Source organism: Bos mutus, chromosome 13 (assembly GCF_027580195.1).
Source record: "Bos mutus isolate GX-2022 chromosome 13, NWIPB_WYAK_1.1, whole genome shotgun sequence".
NCBI classification, from domain to species: Eukaryota; Metazoa; Chordata; class Mammalia; order Artiodactyla; family Bovidae; genus Bos; species Bos mutus.
Genome location: NC_091629.1, coordinates 42354899 through 42377984, shown reverse-complemented (window position 1 = coordinate 42377984; position 23086 = coordinate 42354899). Strand labels below are relative to the sequence as shown.

Here is a 23086-nt window from a genome sequence, read left to right as displayed (position 1 = left end):
GTAAAAGAATCTCCAGCTCAACTTCTCCTTAAGCTGATGCCTGAGTGCCCATGGTCACTGCAACACTTTACAGCAAGAGGCAGGGATGAAAGGTAGTCGGGGGTAAAAGGACCGACCAAGGAAAGAAAAGGAAGAGACTGTCTCCTATGTTCACATAGCTTACAGTTCCAGTGTCTGCAAAAACTGATGTCCACATGAAGACATGTGGGGTCTTGCTTCTCCTGGGGTCCTGCTTCTCCTCCCGGTTTTGGAAAGGACACTCAGGAGAGAGAAACCCTGAAGCCTTTTGAGGACAGTGTGAGGAAGGGAAATTAAGAATGATGTGAAAAAGGAAAGTTACAGAACAACCTCATTGATGGACCTGGTTGCAAAAGTCCTAAATTAACTATTAGCAAGGGACTTCCCTGGTGGCCCAGTGCTTAAGAATCTGTCGTACAATGCAGGTGATGTGGGTTTAATCCCCGATCAGGGAATTAAGATCCCATAGGCTGCAGAGGCAACCAAGCCCACGTGCCACCAGAAAAGATCCCACACAACAAAGACCTGAGGCGGAAAAATAGACAAATAAATATTTTTGAAAAATGAGCAACTGAAATACATAGTATATAAGAAGATCATGCATTATGTCCATGTTGGGGTCTATCGCAATGTGTTTAATGTTAGAAAAATCTATAAATGTCATTCACCACATTCCCATATGATCAGAAACACCACATGATATGACTCATATATGCAGGAAAGTCAGTTCTGTTCAGTCACTCAGTCACGTCCAACTCTTTGAGACCCCATGGACTGCAGCACACCAGGCCTCCCTGTCCATCACCAACCCCGGGAGCTTACTCAAACTCATGTCCATTGAATCAGTGATGCCATCCAACCATCTCATCCTCTGTTGTCCCCTTCTCCTCCCACCTTCAATCTTTCCCACCATCAGGTCTTTTCAAATGAGTCAGTTCTTCGCATCAGGTGGCCAAAGTATTGGAGTTTCAGCTTCAGCATCAGTCCTTTCAATGAATATTCAGGACTTGATTTCCTTTAGGATGGACTAGTTGGATCTCCTTGCTGTCCAAGGGACTCTCAAGAGTCTTCTCCAAAACCACAGTTCAAAAGCATCAACTCTTCGGGACTCAGCTTTCTTTACAGATGCAGGAAAACTTTTGATAAAATTCCACACCTCTTCACAATTAAAAAAAAATCCTTATCAAAAGATATCCTTATGCTGATTATGGGCATTACCCTAATATCTCTTAATAGTAAGCAAGCTCCGAGAGTTGGTGATGGACAGGAAAGCCTGGTGTGCTGCAATCCATGGGGTTGCAAAGAGTCGGACACAACTGAGCGACTGAACTGAACTGAACTGAATAGTAAAATACTGGCCAGCTGGGATCAGAACTGAGATGACATCACAGTGGATGTCAGTTACTCTCAACATTTACTGAAGGTCCTAGCAGTAGGATAAAAAAAGAAATAAAAGATTTAAGGATTAAATAAGAAATAACATGGTCACTATTTGTGGATGATATGATTATCTTAGAATAGAAGTCAAAATCTGCAGAAAAATGATGGGAAACAGCAAGAGTGTTTAGCAAGATCGCTGGATAAAATAAATCAATGTAAAAAAATTGATTACATTCTATAACAGCAAGAAAGAGATGGAGGGGGGCAGATACCATTTATAATAGTAATAAGAAGTATAAGGTACCTAGGACTATGTCTCATAAAGATGTGCAAGACATATTTGGAGAAAATTATAAAAACACATGGATAGATATTAAAGAAGATAGAAATGATATATATTCATGGGTAGGAAATATTGAGATGCCTGTTCTCTGAAAACTGATCCATAGATACAATGGATTCAGATCAGAATCCCAATAGGTGATTCTATTTTATTTTATTATTTTAGGATATTGACGAGATGGTTATAAAATTTATATGAAAGAGCGAAGGTGTCAGAAATTGAAGAAAAACAAGAAATGGGGGTGTGTTGTATTAGAGACCAAGATTTATGGAAAACTAGAGTAATTATAGCATTGAACATTCTGTGAAGAGATAAACAAATTAACTAAAAGAATACAATAGATCCTTCAGATACTGACTCATGAAATTCAGAAGATTGATAAGGGACAGGACTGCTGATCAGCAAGGATGAAGGCTATTCAATACATAGCCTTTGGTTATCCACATGGAAAATAAAAAGAAATTCTTCCCTTTCCTCATGCCAAGCCCCCAAATCAACTTACAATGGATAAAAAACTTAAATGTAAATTGTTGTTACTGTATAGTCGCTAAGTCACGTCTGACTCTTTTGCCACCCCGTAGATTGTAGCCCCCAGGCTCTTCTGCCCATGGGATTCTCCAGGCAAGAATACTGGAGTGGGTTGCCATTTCCATCTCCAGGGTATCTTCCCAAACCAGAGACTGAACCCATGTCTCCTGCATTGCAGGTGGATTCTTTGCTCTTGAGCCACCAGGGAAGGCCAAATGGAAACTGCAAAGTACTGAAACTCTCAGAAGAAAATATGGAAGAATATCTTTACAACTTCAGGGTAGGGAAGGATTTCTCAAACAAGATGCAAAAAGTGTTACACTGAAAGACAAGCAAATAAATACATTAAAGTTAGGAACTCCTGTTACTCAAATAAGGGAGTGAAAAGGAAGACCACCAACTAGGAGGAGACACCTGTCACACAGAGAACCAGCAAAGGGCTGATGTGCAGAACACGAAGAAGTCCCATAGACCTTAAGGAAAAGACAACACAATGGACAAAGAGGTGCAAGACACAAGCCAGGATCTTACAGAAGAGAAAACAGAATGTTAAATAAAGCTTGGTAGAGACATTCCAGCCCATTAACTGTCAGGGCCATGGAAATTAAGGCCCAATGAGGTAACATTTTACACTCACAAGATGAGCAAAAATCAGGAATTCCCCAAATAGCAAGTGTAGGTAAAGATTAGTGGGAACCCTGGTGTTTTATAAAACCACTCCCATACATGAGCATCTTAAAAGTTTGCAGTGTGAGACCAGTGGGCTTTACAAATGTTTGCTGGTGCCCACAGTCAGAAATCCATTTTACATCAGCAAGCAGCATTCACACATGCAAATTACAGAAACAAGGGATTTAGGAAACAATATTGATTCTTACCATGAGACAGCCATGCCTTTCTTACTGGTGCTGTTTTGTAGAACAATGTTGACAGGTTTTGTGGGAGTTTTTTCATATACTTAAAAAACATTAGGCTTCTCTTTTCATGTTTTAGCATTTTCATCATTTTTCTTTTGGTAACTGGAGCCATGTATCAAGTATGGGGGAAATTTTCCCTTGTTTCAAAAGTTTTGTCAATTTTTAGGTTGAAAAATTTTGCCTAGAGTTTGCTTTATTATGTTGAATTAAAATCGGTATTTCTCTAAAAACAGCAGCAACAAAACAAAACCTTTAAGAAAATGCACAGATTAGGGTCCTCGAGTGTGGTTTCCTGATGCATTAACAGATCGTGACTCTGATTTTATAACTCTTGCACATGTGTACCTGGTGCCAAGTACAAGAATGTCTATAAGAGCCTTGCTTGTAATAGCCTAAAACTGAAAACAGATGTAACAGACTGAAGAAGAGAAAGATAATCTAGACTGTTTTACATATTGGAATATAACACAGCAGTGGAAAAGCATGACAGGCAGCCACGTAGAACAGCATGCACACACAACTTAGAGACCTAATGGGGAGTGACCCAAGTGCAGAAGACCATGCACAGCTCCTAATAACTTATTCAGCTCAAGAACAAGCAACATATGTAACAAACTTACATTCAGGGTACACATACCCTGAAAAAAGCAAGGGACAGAAAACACAAAATTCAGGAAGGAAAGAAATATACAAGGATAGAGATACTAGTAAAGTTCTGGTTCTTGGTGTAAGAGATGGGCTCACAGGTGTCTATTTGTGACCCCATGGATGGTGGCCCACAAAGCTCCTCTGTCCATGGAATTCTCCAGGCAAGAATGCTGGAGTGGCTTGCCATTCCCTTCTCCAGCAGATCTTCCCAACCCAGGAATCAAACCTGGATCTTGTGCATGCAGGCAGAATGTTTACCATCTAAGCCACCAGGGAAGCTCTATTTTTATTTTTTGCATTAATAATTATCAAACATTATGTCATAAAAACATATTTGTGAGCGAATACCTATTTAAAATCCTTCCCATTTCCGAGTCCTTCAAAACCCAGTCTCTGCCTGCAATTCCTTTCTCTTAGTTTCTCCCAGCACTTGGCACATCACACACTGATTTACTGCCAATTTTTTTTTGTAATCACACCCAGTACTATGACAATGTTTGTGCCTGCCTCAAATACATAAGCTGAAGCCCTGCGCCCCAGTGCAATGGCATTTGGAGGTGGGGACCTTTGGGGACATTCATTTTAAATGAGGTCATGAGGGTGGAGCCCCCAGGATGGGATTAGCCCCCTTATAAGAAGAGAAAGTCCTGAGCCCCCTGAGGACACACCAAGAAGGCAGATAGGGAAGTAGGCCTTTAGTAGATATGGAATTTGCTGGCACCTTGATCTTGGGCCTCCCAGGCTCTAGAACTGGGAGAAACACATCTGTGGTTGAAGCTGCCCAGTCCATGGTAATAGCCATGTGGTAACAGCCGCCAGAAACAACTAAGATGCCCAGCTTGTACTAACCCCAGGGCTTTTTCCCTGGCAGCTCCTTGGCCCAGGAATGCTCTTTAGGACCTTTCAGCTCCTTCTCATCCTTCAGCTCAGATGTCACTTTTTTAGTGACAATTTCCCCATGATCCTGTCTCAAGCCTGCCCTCCAGTTCCCTCTTTGGCCTGTGGCCCCACTTCACTGTCTCCAGAGGGAACAAGGGAGGTTCTGGTTACCACCTTCCCAGCGATGACTGCTGTTTGTGCAGCACTTGGGGATCGTGGGCATCTTCAGCCGACTGAGCTTGGGGGGCGGCTGGGACCCTTCTGTCTAGGGTCGTGCCACTCCTGACAGATGCATGCAAGAACATTGGCCACTGGGACCAGCTCCATAAACTGGGGGCCCAGTGCATGCTGAAAAAGCAAGGCCCTTGTTCAGAAAGCATTAAGAATTTCAAGACTGGGAGCAGAGCGTGACACCCACATAGCCCCCCGTGTATGAATGTCTACAGCTGCCCCCTTGCAGATCAGTGCGTGAAAGGGGTGTGGTCTTAAGAAGGCACGGCAGAGCCTTGGGATCACATTGTGTCATCTAACCACACTGTGCATCACGTCCCTACTGAAGGCATGCCTCTGCCCAGGGAGCAGGAGGGGGCCTCTGTGCTTCCCTAGCCCCCAGTACACACCTGTGCTTCACCCCTGTGCTGAGGCCCCTTGAAGGCAGGGACCATGGTGGCTAGAGCCCAGACTGGACCCAGCAGATCCAGGCTGGAATCCAGGTTAGTGGCTTTGAGGGAGAAGCTCAGTTTCTCCATCTGTATAATGGGTTCAGAGGCTCACTGTGCAGAAAGAGGTAACACAGGCGAAGTACTCCACGTTCAGTCCATGCATGTGATTACTGTTGTAACCCCAAACATCAAACGCCAGGCTGTGATGCGCTGCATTTACTAAGGGTCTCCTGTCTCCTCGGCACTGACCTGACCATCCACACAACACGTGCTATCTCCTTGCTCTCCTCCAGCCTTGGCAGGAGTCAGGACCCTCAGCCCTGGGGTCACTGCTTGTGTGATCACGCAGCCCCATCACTCACTTCCGGCACAGGGACAGAGTGCAGAGCTGGGGCCGTGGAGAGCTGAGCACAGGGCTTGCCACGAGGCAGGCCGTGGCCACGCTCACGCTTTATGAATATTTTTATGAGCAGAGGAGGGCAAGGGGGCATTTCTATTCAGTCCTGCTACCCCTGAGGTTAATGAGTTCAGGTTGATTTTCTGAATCCTGAAAAGAAATTTTAGTGTATGCAATTACAGCTTTTATTTAGCAATAATCTACACCAAACCCTGGGTCAGGTGTGGGAGAGACTCGAAGAAGAATAAAACCCATTGTGCCCTGGAGGGGTTCACAGCCCCGCCTGGGAGCCAGATCCCAGATAAATCAACAGTGTGCGGTGGGGCAAGGAGGTGGGTCCCCAGAGTGGAGGGCGGGGGTGGGATGCTGGGTGCTGTGCTGGGTGAGTGGGGACAGATAGTGTTTACATAATCTCAGGGATGAAATATCACAACAAATGCTGAGGATGGGTTTGAGGGGTGAAGGGGAAAGCTAGCCAGGAGGGCTCCCTGGCTGGGGGTCCAGGGGAGTTTGGGGAAATGATATGTGGAAAGTAAGTTCAAGCTAAGGGAACAGCATGTGCAAAGGCCCTGAGGATGGGCTGAGCTGGAAATGGGCAAGGGGAGGACAGAAAGCTGCTGCAGCTGCAGCTCTGCCTGCAGGGAGAGTGGGGCCCACAGGGCACGGAGACTGCCTGGGTGGAGCAGGCTGGTTTGGGCAGGTGGGGCCGTATTGGAGGCAAAGGAGCCCTGGAGGTGCTTCAGGCAGAAGCAACTGAGGGAGCATGGGCCTGCAGTGGAGAGAGGGGTGGGGGAGCAGGGGACCCCTCAGGGGTCTTCCTGGCGCCAGGCAGGGATGGGTGAGGCTATGTCTGCGATCAGGGGCTAGGGAAAGGGGAAAGGGCTTCTTATGAGTGGCACTGAGGAGATGTTAATAAGATTCTGATTTACTTTGAGTGAAACAAAAAAAGGTAGGCAAGTCAAACTATATGAAAAACAAAAGTCACTGTGTGAATTTGCAAGTGTGTAAGGTCTTCCCTTGTGACTCAGCTGGTAAAGAATCCACCTGAAACACAGGAGACCTGGGTTCAGTCCCTGGGTTGGGAAGATCCCCTGGTGAAGGGAAAGGCTATACCCACTCCAGTATTCTGGCCTGGAGAATTCCATGGACTGTACAGTCCATGGGGTCGCAAAGAGTCCGACACGACTGAGCAACTTTCACTTTCGTTGCTAGGTCTGAACTCAGACCTGCTCACAGGGACCCCTCTGGGGATCGAGGCTGCAGGAGAGAGTATAGGGAGAGTTTCAGATTGCAGAAAAGCTGGGAAGAAAGTAGAGTCCTCATCTACACTAGCCCCAATTCCCCTGTTAATAGCATTTTATGTGAGTGCGGTGCGTGTTGTCATTGTGCTGCAGTCACTAAGTCATGTCCGACCCTTTGTGACCCCATGGACTGTAGCCGCCAGGCTCCTCTGTCCATGGGATTTCCTAGGCAAGAACACTGGAGTGGGTTGCCATTTTCTTCTCCGGGGGATCTTCCCCACTCAGTGATCGAACCTGCATCTCCTGCGTTGCCAGGCGAATTCTTTACCACTGAGCCACCTAAGAAGCCCACACTTACTACGATTACATAATCAATCTTGATGCATCATTATTAACTAAAGTCCATACATATTTTATTCAGATTTTCTCCAGTTTTATCTAACGCCCCTTTTCTGAGAAACATGATTCTAGCTTATATTTCAAAACTAAAATTCAGTTCAGTTACTTAAAAGAACACTTTTAAGCTTTGGAACAACTTGGGTAAGCATGTGCCTCTCCTTTTCAACAGTAAATTTTATAAAGCTTAAATATATAATGATTTCTGATAGAAATTTTATGCCCCAAATTTTGAATATTATCGCACATTATTTTAAAAATAATGCCAACTCTCAATAATTTTAAAATATTGGTTGTGTGTGGCAATGATAGTATTTTGGATATCTTGGGTTAAGTAAGAATGTCTTTAAATATGAATCAAACTGTGAGTTCAGTTCAGTTGTGTCCAATTCTTTGTGACCCCATGGACTACAACATGCCAGGCTTCTCTATCCATAATCAACTCCTGGAGCTTGCTCATACTCATGTCCATCGAGTCACTGAATCAAACTATATAATTACACAACTTCATTTTATTCTTTTTTCCTTTTAAAAGTGTGGCTACTAGAAAATTTAAAATTATACATATGGGGACTTCCCTGGCAGTCCAGTGGTTAAGACTCCACTTCCACTTCGGGGACATGGGTTCCATCCCTGGTCGAGGAGCTAGGATTCACGTGCAATACGTGGCAGCCAAAAATTACATACGTGGCCAGCATCTAATTTCCGTTGGCCAGCACTGGTTTGAGGGATAGAAGCCTGTGAAATGACCGAACAGGGATATCCAGAGAGAAGGGAGGGGTGTCAGAATGAGGGAGGCTGGGTGGGCCGGCAGGGGGCCAGGAAGCAGGCAGCGGGGAGAGGGGGAGGCAGGAGGAGGAGGGGGAGGAGGGAGAGGCAGGGCCTAGGGCAGGGCACGCCTACGAGAAGCCCCACGGAGGCCTGGATGCCCCGGAGGAGAGGAAGGGCCCGTGTGGGGACCCAGCTGAGGGGGATCGTAGGATCTTGGTGGGGACGTGGGACTCCTGGCCAGCAGTGCTAAGGTCTCAGTGGGCCTTTCGAGGACAGAATAGGGGAACGTGGTTACCGTGTGGGGCCAGGTGCGTGAGATGCGATGGTCCTAATCCCTCCAAAATTGCCTGGCTTCCTGTGCAGACTGCAGACAGGGACTGGGGAGGGGGCGCCGGCGTGAGAGCTGCTTGGGTGGGGGCTGGGCCTGTTGTCCAACTCGGGGCAATCTTGATGCCCCACTTCATGGAGGAGGATGCTGGACCCCCGCCCACCCCCATGCCTCACTCTATTAGGTCCCAGGGGAGCATCACCCAGCCCCCCACACCGGGGGCTTAAACCACAGAAATGGATTCTCCCTCCCTCTGGAGACCAGCTGTCCCAGGTGGAGGTGTGGCAGGGGGGGTTCCCTCTGAGGCTTCTCTCCTGGGCTTGTAGACGACTCCCTCCCCCCGTCCTCACGTTGGTTCCCCTCTTTATGAGGACGTCAGCCATTTTGAATTACAGTCCCCCTTCCCATGACCTCACTTTAATGCTATCACTCTGTAAAGACCCTTTCCAAAAAGAAGGGCACATTATGGAGTTCTGGGGGTTAGGACTTCATCATACAAATTTTGGGGGTAAGGTGCGGGGCATGCTTCAACCCATAACACAGGCCCCTGCCTGCGGGGCTGGCGGAGGCAGGACTCTGTCTACCCCCTATTAGTGTATTGGCATTACTAAGGAATAAGGCAGGGCAGCAGAATTCCCTTTAATCAGCCTTCAACCTCCTTCCTTTCCCAGCAGACCATTACTATCAATCTGCCTGTCTTTCTAGACCTTTGTTACGGAGGGATACACAGAAATACGTGTTGCAGGTGGGTGGGGGGCGGCAGACTGTTTTTAAAACAAAATTTAAATCCTCTTTACGGTGAAAAACCTAGCTAATGAAAATTATGTTTCAAAACAGACAGAGGCGTTCTTTGTGCTAAATATGGTGTTGTCTCATTTGCAATGGAAAAGTCCCTCATTAAAAAAAAAAAAATTATTAAGAGGCCTTACAATACAAACCACATTTTCCAACTCAATAGCGTATAAGGTCAGCCAAGCAAAGACAATGTAAACTAGCTTCGAAAGTGTGTTGCTCAATAATGAAATGTTTTCAGTAGGGGGAGGGAAGCAGCAAGATAATCAGACTGGTGGTGGTGCGGCTGAAATTTCAGCCCCCCCGAAATGTACCCCTTCAGTAATTGGGGACCTATTAGACGATGCTTAAGTGTGGCTTCAGATACTGCATTCCTGATTAACAAGGATATAATTTCTTGAAGGGAAGAAGGACTCTGTTCACACCCTTGGTTATCCTGAAGTGGCCCTCGTGCACAAAGAAAGGCCATTTGTCCAGCGGGAGCTGATGGGACACACCTGGCCAGGAAAAGGTTGAAGGGGCTGGGAGGGATGGAGGAGGAAGTTCAAAGGTGTCTGCCTGAACTGGCTGCCTGTTTGGACGTGGAGTCCAGTTTGGACGTGGAGACCAGCCAAACCCACACCTCCCATCCCTGAGAACTTTGGTTTCCACTCAAATGCCAGCCTCCCTGATGACAGGTCCTAAGCTGGTACTGCTTGGAGATCACAGGTCCTCCTCCCTCGGACAAAACCTCTCATCCTTGGAGGGTGCCCTGACCTTCATCACCTCCTGGTGGACGTCACCTCCAGCTGCTGTCCTTCCCTCACCAAGGCCACGGGCCCCACTCTCACATCTCCCTGTCCTCTGTGGAGTCTCATCTCCATCCTGTGTCCACCTGGGAGGCTGGCCTCCTCCTGGCTTCAGACCCCGTTGACTGCTCACGCCCTTCACCTGCGTCAGGACCACTTTTGGGTGCTGTGGTCAAGACCCTCAGCAGCAGTCACCAAGGTTGGGTGGACGTTCATTTCTCGTCTGCAGGTGGGGCTGGTGTGTCTGCTGTGTCCGGCAGAGTTCTCCAAACCCCAGCCTTCCGCTGTACCCTGTCCCTGGCTGTGACCTTCACCGGCGTGGTCTCCTGAGCCTCTGCTCCACATCCCACCCCACCACCAAGACAGCAGGCCCCCGTGTTCTCAGAACATGTGACCCAGGAGCATGGTGTCTCCTGGCCTGGACGCCCCTCCCTCTAGCTCGTCTCACCTCTGGGATCTTCAACCTCCTTTCCTGGGCCTCAGACCTAGTCAAGTCCTCTCTCACACCCCCTCTTCCTCACACCACTGCGCAGCTCAATTCACCTCCTCTGGAAGCCACACTTCCCCAGTCACCATCTTTCCTTAGTACCACTCCATCAGTCATTCTCTTGTTTCTTATTTATTGTCTGCGCTCCCCTACCCCACCCCACCACTCAATTAGAAGGCAAGCTCCACAAGGGCCATACCAGGCCCATTTTGTTCATGCCTGTGTCCCCAAGACGTGGAACAGTGCCTGGCACACTGTCAGCATCCACTGAACACCCCTTGAAGAATACTTGAATGAAGAAATGTTTCCATCATTGGAGTTGAAATTATACCAAGTTATCCAAAAACATAGTAAATGCATATTCATTCATTTCGTTCTAAATTAGAATTTGGAGGAGAGAGACAAAGAAGTTTGTAGTTAAGTGGGATTTAAAAAAAAGAACTTTCTGAGCAAATTATCTGTGTAAACAGGGGACTATGTTTCACCCTCTTAATAATGAACTCCAGCAGCTCTGGCCTCAAACACTCTGAGAAGCTCTGTGGTGATGAATATGCAAATTCCAAGCAATTCCATGTTTTGTTGAAGCCCTTAAAGGATTCTGGAAGCTCGGTATCCTAACCTCTATTCCCTGAGGCCCCTGCCAGCAGTAATAATGTAGAGCCTGATATAATGGGACTGGGCTTAAGCTCTTTACCTGGAACACCAAGTTTTCAAGAAGTCAGCATCAGGAAGTTTTCAGGAATTCACTGCTAAGCATGATGGCATTTCACTGTGGCAGAGATGAATACATCTCTGAATTGGCCCCAAACAGGCATCTCTAGTCCCTGAAGGCTTGGGGTGGGGTTTACCAGGAAAATGCAGCTAGTCACTCCATCACCAGGTTAACAGTTTTCTGAGGTCTTATTGGTTACTTTAAGTTGACCTCCCTGTAAAAGGCAGACGAAATGTAAAACTATCGTAAGAAAAAAAAGAAGGGCAAACATCAACTGGAAAAGCCCAGGCACTCTCACCCCCTGGCAAGTTGGTCTTCATTTCAGTTAACTGGGGGTTGCTGCTAAGGAAAGTGGAGCCCATCTGAACCCGGTTAGAGCTGACAGACCAAACAGTAGACTTCACTTTCAAACTATCTAGAAACCACACCCAACCACCAAAAAACACATGTTAAAACAACTCTTAATTGTACATTTCAGAGGACAAGTAATTTTGTTTTGCTGTGGTCACTGGTAATTCCAAGCTAAATACATCTCTGTGTTGAGCTCTGTTTTTACTCGTATTTGGGGGCAAGAAGAGGGTTAGGTGTGATTGACTGCTTTGCTTCTCCCTTTTTGTATAATTTAATATTGAGGTTTGGAGAGGGCAGCTCAGATTTTGTAATGCACATTGAGCTCTTGGAATAGCTGTGGGCACAGGCCTGAGAGTCGTGTCCCAGGTAGGAGGGGAGGCACCTTGGCTCACAAGTCCTCCAGAACTGGAGTTAGTAAGGGAAACTTTGCTGTTAGAGCAGAAAAAGGGAGCAAGGAACCTAGGCAGGCAGACCCAGCACTTGTCCACTGCAGTTTGGCTTCAAACAGAAGAAGGCTTGAGAAGGGGGTGGCGGGAGAGGATTACTCAGGACAAACCCTCCACTGTTAATTAGACCAACAGGTAGCACCATGGATCTCCCTGGCATTTGTGAAGGATCCCACCTTCCCTGGTTCCTCTCTGTGATGGGGAATGGGTCTCCTGGTCCCTGAGCTAACCATGTAGACAGACTATTAGTACCTTAGGGCCACCAGGGAGCAGTGAGTTGTGTGGACTTACTGGGTTGGTATCTCACATGCTGTGGATGGTTGCTGAGCAACCAAGAGCTCACTGGTCTGCAAACTTTTTAGGAACCCTAGCCCGTTGGCCTCCATTTCTTCAGGTGTGAAATGGCAATGACTGTAGTGTCCAAACAATACGGCAATCGTAAAGAAGTAATATAATGCTCCTACAATGCTTAACAAAAGCAGGTGCCCAGTGGATGTTGACTTTTTTACTTTTTTTTAAATTTAATTTTTAATGGGAGGAAAATTGCTTTACAATGTTGTGTTGGTTTCTGCCATACAACAATGCAAATCAGCCATAATTATATACATATCACCTCCCTCTTGAGCCTTCCTCCCTTTCCCCCATCCCACCCCTCTAGCTCATTGCAGACCCCTAGGCTCAGCTTCTTGTGTATACACTAGCTTCTCACCAGCTATCCATTTTACACACAGTAGTATATTTATGTTGATGTTACTTTTTCTGTTCGTCCCACTCTTTCTTTCCCCCACTGTGTCCACAAGTCCGTTTTCTGGGTATGTGTGTTGGTTGCTCAGTCTTGTTCGACTTTTTGCAACCCCATGGACTATAGCCCACCAGGCTCCTCTGTCCATGTAGTTCTCCAGGCAAGAATACTGGAGTGGGTAACCATTCCCTTCTCCAAAGGATCTTCCCAACCCAGGGCTCATCCTCTGTTGCCCTCTTCTCCTCCTGCCTTCACTCTTTCTCAGCATCAGGGCCTTTTCCAATGAGTCAGCTCAGGTGGCCAACGCACTGGAGCTTCAGCTTCAGCATCACTCCTTCCAATGAATATTTAGGGTTGATTTCCTTTATGATTGACTGGTTTGATCACCTTGCAGTCCTAGGGACTCTCAAGAGTCTTCTCCAGCACCACAATTCAAAAGCATCAATTCTTCAGCATTCAGCCTTCTTTATGGTCTAACTCTCAAATCCATACATGACTACTGGTAAAACCATAGCTTTGAGTATTTGGACCTTTGTTGGCAAAGTGATGTCTTTGCTTTTTAATACGCTGTCTAGGTTTGTCATAGCTTTCCTCACAAAGACCCCCCCCCCCCGCCATCCCTCCTTCCTGAAATTCATGGCGCCGTCCCACCCACTGGATGGGCACTTCAGGTCCACTACCAGGCAAAGGCAACCCAAGCCCCACATGCCTTTGAAAGCAGGAAGTCAGGCTTCTGACTCCTTTTTCATACTTTGCATCCCTGTCCTCCTCTGACTCTGTCCATCACCCTCTTTGACCCCTCCTCCCCAGCCACACTCCTGACATCCCAGACTGCCTTGCAGTTGCCCTCTCCGCAATCCCACAAGGAGAAGGATAGCATATTCCCCAGATTGGACCTTGCAGGGCAGTGTCTGTCACCTTAACAGTGATGTGAGTGACCTCACCAAGCCCCTGCTGTGTGCCTGGTGCTGTATTAAACACTCCACATGGATAGTAATACCGACTTCTCACAGTAGTCCCTTGGGGTCAACTTCATGAAGGAGGAAACTGAGGCATGGAAGGATGAGGTAATCTGCAGCAAATGGAGCAGCTGGAATTTGAATGTGGGAAGCCGAATTCCAGAGCCCAGCAGCTCTGCAGCCTTTGCAGATGGACAATTAGGATCCTTCCCTCTTCAACAACTCTCAGATTAACATTTAATTGGGGATTTAAAACGCTGTTCTTGTTAGCATGCCTGTGGTCTCTGCGCTGCGATCTTCCCCATTAAGTCGTGTTATGTAAACCATCAGCCCAGATGCCACAGAGCCTGTGGATCTCCTGGCGCCCAAACTTGGCTCAGAAGCCCAGTTCTTTCGAGCAGCAGCAGAGCAGGGAGCCTCTTGCCTGAGCTTTGAGCTGAACTGCCTCAGGAGAGGGCAGCTGAAGCAGGAAGCTTGGTGGTCCGCAAATCTCAGCCCCTGGGCTTGCCGGCTGGACGACCTTGGGTGTGTGGCCTTGCTTCTGTCATCTGTAGAATGGTGCCCATGGCACAGGAGGTTGCAAGAATCATGGGGTATCATTTATGACATGCTTGTTAGCATAGTGCTTGGGCTGTATCTCTCCCCTCCGAGGAAAGTCAGTTTCTCCTTCACACACAGACACCATATGTGGTCATTCATAGTAAGACTATCTGGCCATCTATTCTTCTCTTGGGTGAAAAAATGCACATTTTGCTTAGAAACCACATGCCTTCGCATGTTTCAGCGGAATAAATGTGAAAGAGACCAGGAACAAAGAGTAAATTCTCTTTCAGGAAGTTTGGGTGGACAAACAGAAAGCTAGGGAAAATGGCAATGTATATGGGAGACAGCTACTTCTCTCTATATAAAAAGCACTAACAAATCAATAAGGAGAAAAAAATTTTTTTTAAGTTCGATATAAAAATGGGCAAAGGAGATTACTGGAGGTGTCATAGGAAAGTCAATGAAAGGGGTTATATACAGACATTCTTCTTTACTCATAACTGATGGAATGCAAGTATAAATAACCAGGCATTGCCACTGGCAAGATTTTTAAAGAAAAGTAATGATGAAGGTTGGCAAGGATGTGGGGAAAGGGTCTCATAGCCCTTCCATGGAGGTTGTTGACTGTGCAAGCCCTTAGAAAGGAAGGCTCTGGGGAGAATTTACACACATATTTTGCTGCAGCAATTTCATGACTAGGGATTTACATCCAAATCTGCAGATGAAGGGGAGGCTGGGGGCAGGGAACAGTATTCTAAGCAGAGGAACAGCATGTGTGTGTGTATAGGCTGCGGTGGAAAGGGGCGTGGCCTGAAGGACAGGCTGACAGAGTGTTTCTGTATCCTGGTGGTGGCTGGTGATACCTTCTCTGAGGAGGAAGAAAGCCTGTCTGTGAAGTGTGCGGGGAGGAGGGTCACACAGGAAATGGGGCCACGGACAGGGGCTCAAAGGAGAAGGCACGGGTGTGAACACAGCTGAGCAGGACAGAGGCTCTGGCGGGGACTGAGTATCCCTGGAGGGTGGGGCTATCATCATTCCCAACTCGCTAATGGGGACATAGGTGACAGGGCTGGAAGGTGACAAAGCCAGGATGGGACCCGGGTCTTTTCAGTTCCTAAGATGCTGCTCTCAAGCTCTCCATAGCACACAAGACGTGTTAAACTCAGCCAAGACCAACCAACCTCCCAGTGCACAGGTGGAGGTCCTGGGGGACTAGTCCTGCCTCCCCAGGGAACCAAAGCCCACTTGAACCCCTGGTGGCCCTTCGCACAGGGAGGTCTGATGTTCTCTGGGACATCTGTTCACCATGACCCTTGCACTCCCCACTCTGGGTCGGGGGCTGGCTTTGGGCAATAAACTTCTGAAACCCATTCTGGTTTGAGGATCAGTCTCACTGCCTACCACCCAGCTACAACTCATGGCCACCTCTGGCACCAGCTTCAGAATTCAGTTCCTTCCCCGGATCACCCCCAGCTCAGCCTGAACTGCCCTCAAGTTCAAACTGAACTCAGTGGCCTCTTTTGGCATTGGGTTCTTTTTAGTTACTTTATTGATTAATTTACTTGGCTGCACCAGGTCTTTTATTTTTTGCCTTTTTAAATTTTTACTTTGCGTTGGGGTAGAGCCTATTAACAATGTTGTGATAATTTCAGGTGAACAGCGAAGGGACTCAGCAGGGGCTCATTTTGGCTTTCAGCTTCCATGAACATAGTGAGTATCCAATACATTTCCCAAATAGTTCTTCACACGTAGCTTCTTACTAGTTTGCCATCCAGATGGTTTGGAGACCAACGAAGCTGTTCTGTTTGTCTTGAGCTGATTATTTAGACTTTGGAGATTCCAGCGTCAGTCAGAATACAAGTGAAATAGCTGGCCACAATGATCCAAGCAGTGAGAGGAAGTTTTCATTCAAAAAAACTTTTTTTTGTTTTACGTAATGAATACAATTACCTATCTCCTTTCACCTTTGATTTTTCGGACCCATCTACTAAGTTCATTTTCTCCCCAGCTTTCACTCTTAGTTTTGAAACAGAGCCCCATATCCACAAGTAATTTATTATGGAATAGCCTGTGATTTTGTCCTAGTTAATCTGTCTCTAAATGATAACTTGCCATTGCAAAGTATATGGCTAGAGATAAAAGCAGGGCTGAAATTAGAAAAAAGAAATACAAATGAGAGGGGGAAAAAAAGAAGCTGTGGTTTTTCATTTTCCCCCTCAAGCATAAATTGTTGAGTAAGGAGATTTTTAAGAGCCAGAAATTGCTGAGGAGTGAACCAAAGCTGGAAGCCACTGCACTGGCACAAGACACATCTGGCGATGGAGGGTTTTGACAAGGGTCTGCTGCAGCCGGTAACTAGCCACCCTCACCCACAGCCAGCTCCTGTCATCTCCAGGGAGGACATTTTCAGAGACCAGGGGAGAGTGGACAAGCGGGAAAAATCAACGTCTAGATTAGAAACTACTTCAACTGTGTTGTTTTTCTTGAGGTCCCACTGTGCCTTTGATTTCCTGATTGCTCAGAGCAAGAATAACAAAATCCACCTAACCTGGTGATTTTTGACAGATTCATCTGAAAGTTGAATTTGATCTGCCCACACCAGTGGGTCTCAGCAGGGAACAATCGTGGCCCCTGGGGACATCCAGCAGTTTCTGGGGATGTTTGTGGTTTTCATAGCTGGGAGGTGTTGTTACTGGCGTGTGGTGGGTGGAGGCCAAAGATGGTGTTCCATGTCCTCCAGGGCATGGGATGGCCCCCAGCAGAAAAGGGTCTGGACCACAGTATCAACAGTGCTGAGGCTGAGAAACCCTGGTGGGGTGTATATGTGTGTGTGTGTGTGTGTGTGTGTGAGAAGGTGCATTCCCGTGGTGGGGCCGTTGGTGTGCCTACAGTAGTTTCTTGAACCTGGAGACATGAAGTCCAGGCTTGCCTCTGCTCAGGTACCTCAATTATCTAAGTATCTGAAGGATTAAAAGGGTTCTGTCTCCTTTCACTAAAGCACAAGGAACTTGTTGCCTGGTGATGCAGCCAGTGGTGAGAAGGACTTTGGGAAAAGGGTTCAGTGGAAAATGGGGCCCAGCTCAGAGCGAGGAGCTGTGAAGGCAGCCCGCACGGGTCTGTCACCCCAAGGTTGAGACCTGGGTCTCAACCGCAGGCTCCACAGCCGCCCCTTCTGTTCACCCAGGCCTCCGGGTACTCTCGGCTTCTCTCCTGTGGAGTCTGTCTGACTTGGGGTGGCGAGAGGTCACCTGGGAGCGAAGCAGCAGGACTCCAGAGAGCCAGGAGCGAGGCTACACTGGCGCTGATTTTATTGGCGTGACAGAAGCACGGGGCCTGCCAAGGACAACGGCCCTGTGCTGTGACCAAGGCTGCAGGTTTCTGGGGAAATGTACCCTACTGGGCTGGCCCGTCCCATCCCCATGGGATGGAACCACTTGGGAGGAGGAGAGGTGAAGACACAGCTTCCTCCTTCTCCCCCTCCCAGCTCTCTGCCCACAGGGCAAGCACACAGACTCTTTGCCCAGCCTTCCCCTCCGTGCCCCCTTCCTTCCACTCTTACTTTCCACTCTTACTTACTTTTGTGCCCAGTGAGAACTCCTTGGCCATGGACAGCCGTGCGACCTCTCGCCCCAGCCCTGAGGTAAACATCCCCTTTTGGCAGATACGTCTGCAGCTCTTCAAACTGCCTACACATCCTCCCTTGACCTTCCTTCAGACCCAGCTCATCTCTTCTTCAGATATCTAGCTGAGAAATTCGGGGCTGATTGAAGAGCTGCAGGGAGACCTGACTTTGCTCCTTGCCTGTAAGTGGAGAAAAGCGTGCTCAGCGATAACTGGGCAGTGTGTCTTCCTGCAGGATAGACACCTTGGGGCTGGGCAGTGTGCTAGTCGCTTCTCCTGCTCTCCTTCTTGTAACCCTCACAATAACCCCAGACAGAGGTGAGGATCTCATGAGCCCATTTGATAGATGAGAAAGTTGAGGCTAAGAGAACTGATGGACATGCCTGTCCAAGTTCACACAGGCTGATATGAAGCTGATCTGGACTTCTGAGTCAGGTGATCTGACTCCAGGGATAGAATTCTTAATCCTTCACAAAGTGAGGGTGCTTGGGGGTGAGCCCGGCACACTGTGATTACTATTGTCATCTTTGCCAATGGTGGTACGCCACGGTCAGCGGGCATAACAGAATTTTGATCTTCCTACCCTCTAAGAAGAGGCAGCTGGAGAGCAGTTAGTTCTGGAGACGACACTGTCCCCTCTACGGGGGTCCGGTCCCCTGACCCCCTACCCCAAGCCTGCTGGGCACCAGAATTTGAGGGGTGGGGTGAGGGTCACTGTGCCCTCCCCTCACTTCTTCTGTAGCTCTGCTGTAGGACAGCAGCTCTGAGTCCCAGCCCATCTAGGATTCAGTGGGCAAGACCAGATTCCGCAGCCCAGGTCTGAGTGACGTGGAGCTTGCACCTTGCTGAGGGGCTCCCAGTGGGCTCGGGATCCCTGGAGGTCAGGCTTCGCGGGCACTGAGCACAGAGGGGCGCACACGTGGTTCCGCGCCCGGCTTCCCAGCACAGGGTCCAGGAGGAGGCTGGAGGTGAAGCAGGTGCCCGGCCAGGTGAGGCTGGAGAAGAGCGCGCAAGACGCAGAACTGCCGGCCTGGCTCACCAGCCCACACTGCAGTCCCCAGGAAGCCCAAGGAATGTCAAATGGCAGCTCCCTCCCTTCTGACCTCAGGCAGCGAGGCAGTGGGGGGAGGGTGGCACCTACCTCCCAACAGCACCAGGACGCAAGCGTAGGGGAGCATGGCAGCCGGCATCCCGTCGAGGGTGGCAGGACGGCCCCTGGGGCGCCTCCACACTGTGTGGAGAAGAGGCGCCGGCGCAGGGCTCTCAGGCGGCCTCGGACAGCGGCGGCCCGGCTGGGGTCCTGCGAAGAAGTCAAGAGGGTCCTGCGCCCCTCTCCGCTCTTGCACGCGCTCGCCCTCCCGGGCTGTTGATAGTTGTAAGGAGAGCAGCGCACTCATAGGTCCAACTTTCCAGAAGAGGTGGAGACAGCCCCCGGCCTTGCTCGCACAGCCTCGCAGTGCGCCCAGCCCTCTGGCGCAGCTCCTCCTGCCATTCAGAACCCAGTCGACCCCCCTCCGTGCCCTGGTTCTTTCCTCTCCCCACCAAGTCTCTGCAGTGAGCCAGGAGGCCTCCCGAAAACTCTTGTCCTGGCCAAGCCAGACGTTGCGGTGCGCTCCTCCGCAAAAGCAAAACCCTATGCAGGTTGTCCCCTCCAAGGGCAAGGGGGTCGGGGGCAGCTCATCTGTGCCCACTGGGTCCTCAGACCCCCAAGGCTTCTCTTCAGGCCTTCCAGACACTTTTGGAAAAGTCGCGTCAACTTGGAGTGCAGGAGCGCAGTGAATGTGGCCAACCTGGGGCGCCCAGCAGCCCACAGCCGCTCCCTGTAATTAGCTCTTCTCTGCTCCAAAGAGCATCTGGGCAAACAGTGTGGAGCCGACCAGGGCGGTTCCCCCCACCCCCAACTCCTCCTCCTGCCCCCACTCCTAATCCCCATCTGAGTGAGTCAGCTGAGGGTGGCTGCTCAGAGGCAAGGCAGCTGGGAGAAGGAGGAGGGAGATGGATGGGTCAGGCCACCTCAGGGCCTGACCTGAGGGCCTGGGCTCCCCCAGGCAGCTCCTCAGTGGTAGGGAAGACTTGAAGGACAGGAGTAGCATCTGGGGAAGGAACCTCCCAAGTTATTGGATTTATGGATGAAGAAGCGACAGAATCACTTGGATTGGAGAAGTGGAAGTTGAAGGGCTTCCCACCTGCGGGGACCACCAGCAGAATGGAAGTAAAGCCGTGCAGGCGGGGTTGGTGGGGGGCTGAGATGTGTAGATCAAGGTGTCCATTTTCATTGTGTTGTCCTTAACAGTGAAAGAAGAAGAGAGAGTAGATAGAACCAAACGAGAGGTGAAAGAGAGAAGCTAGAAGGAGAGAGGGGGAAGAAAGATAAGGAAAGAGAAAAGGGCAGAGAGGGAGAGAGAAAGACAGGGACAAGGAAGTAAGGCAGAGAAGAGAGGCAGATAGAAAGGCAGATGGGAAAGGGAGGAAGAAGAAGAGAATGAAAAAGAGGGAGGAAGAGGGAGAGAGAGAGATGGAGGATGTCCCTTGGGGAGGACTTGGGCACGTGGGGACATGTCTGTGCCCAGGGTGCGTGTCCAGGCAGCTGACCTGCCCTCTGAAGAGACCCACCTGTCCACACTTGTGGGCTGCTTGGCCCTGGGGGTCAGTAGACAGCACCCCGTCTTTTGATTTTTTACCCTGGGCCTCCGGAACCCTTCAACTTCCACCAGGGACCCCTCAGCCAGGGACCCCCCGTCCCCGGGATGTCCTTAGCTTTTCTTTTCTCTGGAGGAACAGACTCGACAAGTGTGGAAGGAGGCCACAGCGTGATCTTACACAAATGGAAATGTGAGAGAAACGATCAATTCCCTTCCTGAAAATGACATTTTTTTCTGGTCTCTATGGATTGCTGAGAACAGCATGAGGCTCGAGGTGGCCTTGCTGAAGCCGAGATGCCATCAGCTCCCCGGCAGACAGCGGCCGCGCGCCACATATTAAGTTTCGGTGAAAGGGGTAACGTGGGTGGGGGGTGGGGTGTGCTTATTTATAATTGCATAATGGTGATTGTTTGTGGCAACTTTGTGCCTTTAAATTTTAAAAATTTACAATTATGGATAGTTTTAAAAAAACTGCATGCTCTTTTGGCCCTGACTGTTTGAGGCTGTACTTTCTGTGCTTCCAGCTTGAGGGCATTTTTGCAGTCCCAGTTCACTGATGGGGCTTTGAGTAAGAATGGTTTGGCTTGGGAGGTGGATGTTACGCTGATGCGACGTGGGGTTATGATTTGGTACTTTCAGAACCTACTGTACTGCTATTAGAAAACAGAGCTTCCCTGCAAAGCCTGGTGCTCATGTATTAATTGTTATTTTGGCTTATTTATTTATATTGGCTTATTTATAAGAGGAATTGCTGATAATTATTGCAACCTGGAGAAGGAAATGGCAACCCACGCCAGTATTCTTGCCTGGGAAATCCCATGGATAGAGGAGCCTGGAGGGCTACAGTCCATGGGATTGCAAAGAGTTGGACACGACTGAGCAACTAATACCCACATTGAGACCTTGGTGTGGGCCAGGTGCTTTAGATGCATAGACTTTATATCTGGACAGCCTGATGAGAAATAAGAAGTATTGTTGGCCCCATTTTACAGAGCAGGGTAACTGAGTTCAGAGAGGTTGGGCCACTGCCTCAAGGCCACACAGCTGGAAAGTGGCAGACTCCTTAGTCCCTGCTTGTGTCTGGGATGCTCTGTGTCTCCATGGGATTCCCTGACTGACCGGGCTCTTGGCTCCATTCTGAGTTTCAAGTTCCTAAATGAGAAAACCCATTCTATTAATATGATAACACCCTTTCTTCGAAGAGGCTTAGGAATGGCAGGGAAGCCCTATTGCAAAGTGCTGCCTAGGTCTTAGCCAAACTCCTCTGTTGAGATTGAGATTTATAGGTGGTATCGTACTCGCCCAGCCCGACATGAACAGTGGGTGATGCTTGGAAGGATGGGAGAAGCTAGGAGGGGTCTTCAAGGCCCACTGGCGCTGCTCTCCTGGCTTTACAGGTGAGAAAACAGAAGCACAGGGTCAGATAAGTTCCCTGTTCAATGCAGATTTTACTCCAAAAAAAAGAAAGAAAATGAACAATTAGTGTTTGAACAACCCTCTGGTCATAAGATCTAACAAAAGAGAGAGAAGGAACCGAAGCTAAACTTACTTGACTTCAAACGTAGATATTTATTTTTAACCCCCCAAATTTGTATTGTCCAGACCTTGCATTTTGCTGCAGCAAGGGTGTTAATTGTTCTATTCCTGATCCCTTTCGTACCTACAGACCCGAGAATATTTGAAATGATTAGTAATTATAAGGTTGTCTGGGGAAGAAGCAGGTTCTTTCTTGAGCCTCGACTCTGCTAGCCATGAGTCATGTCTGTGGGCTTTACCATCGGCCTCCAGAGCTGACTTCTCTGGGTTGATCACTGCAGGGGTCTTCCCAAGTGGTCAGAGCTGCGGGAAGAGTGGGGGGACACAGGGCAGGCTTTCTGGAGCCATCCACAGCTGGTGTGAGGGAGGGGCCCTGAGCCAGACATCCACCCCACCCTCCCCCCAAATCAAAGCCCGAGGCTGGCGCAATAGGAGAGCTTTGCAGAATGAGCCTCTTTCTTTCCTCCCCACCAAACACCTACCTCCTCATCCTCCTGCATATTAACAGCACCACGGGAAGATAAGATCACCCCACGAAATCTTGCTGTAAAATGGTCTGTTTCCCCTGCTCGTTATCAGGGGTGTCTGATCAAAGAAACGGTGCCCGGGCCTGGTTATCTAATAACCCAATAAACATCCAGGCCAGCTTCCCTGGTGGGAAAGGCAGGCGGGGGCTGCTCTGGATGAATTGAGGGGCAGGTTGAACACCCTTCCCCCCACGTGGTGACCATCTCTGCCTGCAGAGCATCACACTGCCTGTCCTGGAGCCCCCCAGACCCTCACAACCAGCCCTCTGTTTCAGATGGAGAAACTGAGGCAGGGAGCCTGTGTTCCTGTCCCCCGGGAAAGCCCTTGATCCCCCCGCAGTTGTCCATCCAGTCCCCCGTGGCACTGGTACATCTCACCTTGTGTGTGATGGGGACTTACTACGTTTTGTTGAATGAATGAGCAAATGATCA

The 23086-nt window shown here is 48.9% G+C and overlaps 1 protein-coding gene across 1 annotated transcript in view; it reads right to left on the bottom strand.

Moving 5' to 3' along the window:
- Positions 1 to 19210, bottom strand: part of APCDD1L (APC down-regulated 1 like) — a 47940-nt gene extending 28730 nt beyond the window's left edge. The window contains exon 1 of the mRNA XM_070382100.1: positions 19091 to 19210. Within this exon, the coding sequence (XP_070238201.1) occupies positions 19091 to 19139 (49 nt within the window). The 5' untranslated portion in view covers positions 19140 to 19210. The remainder of the gene's footprint in view (positions 1 to 19090) is intronic.
- Positions 19211 to 23086: the final 3876 nt, after the last annotated feature.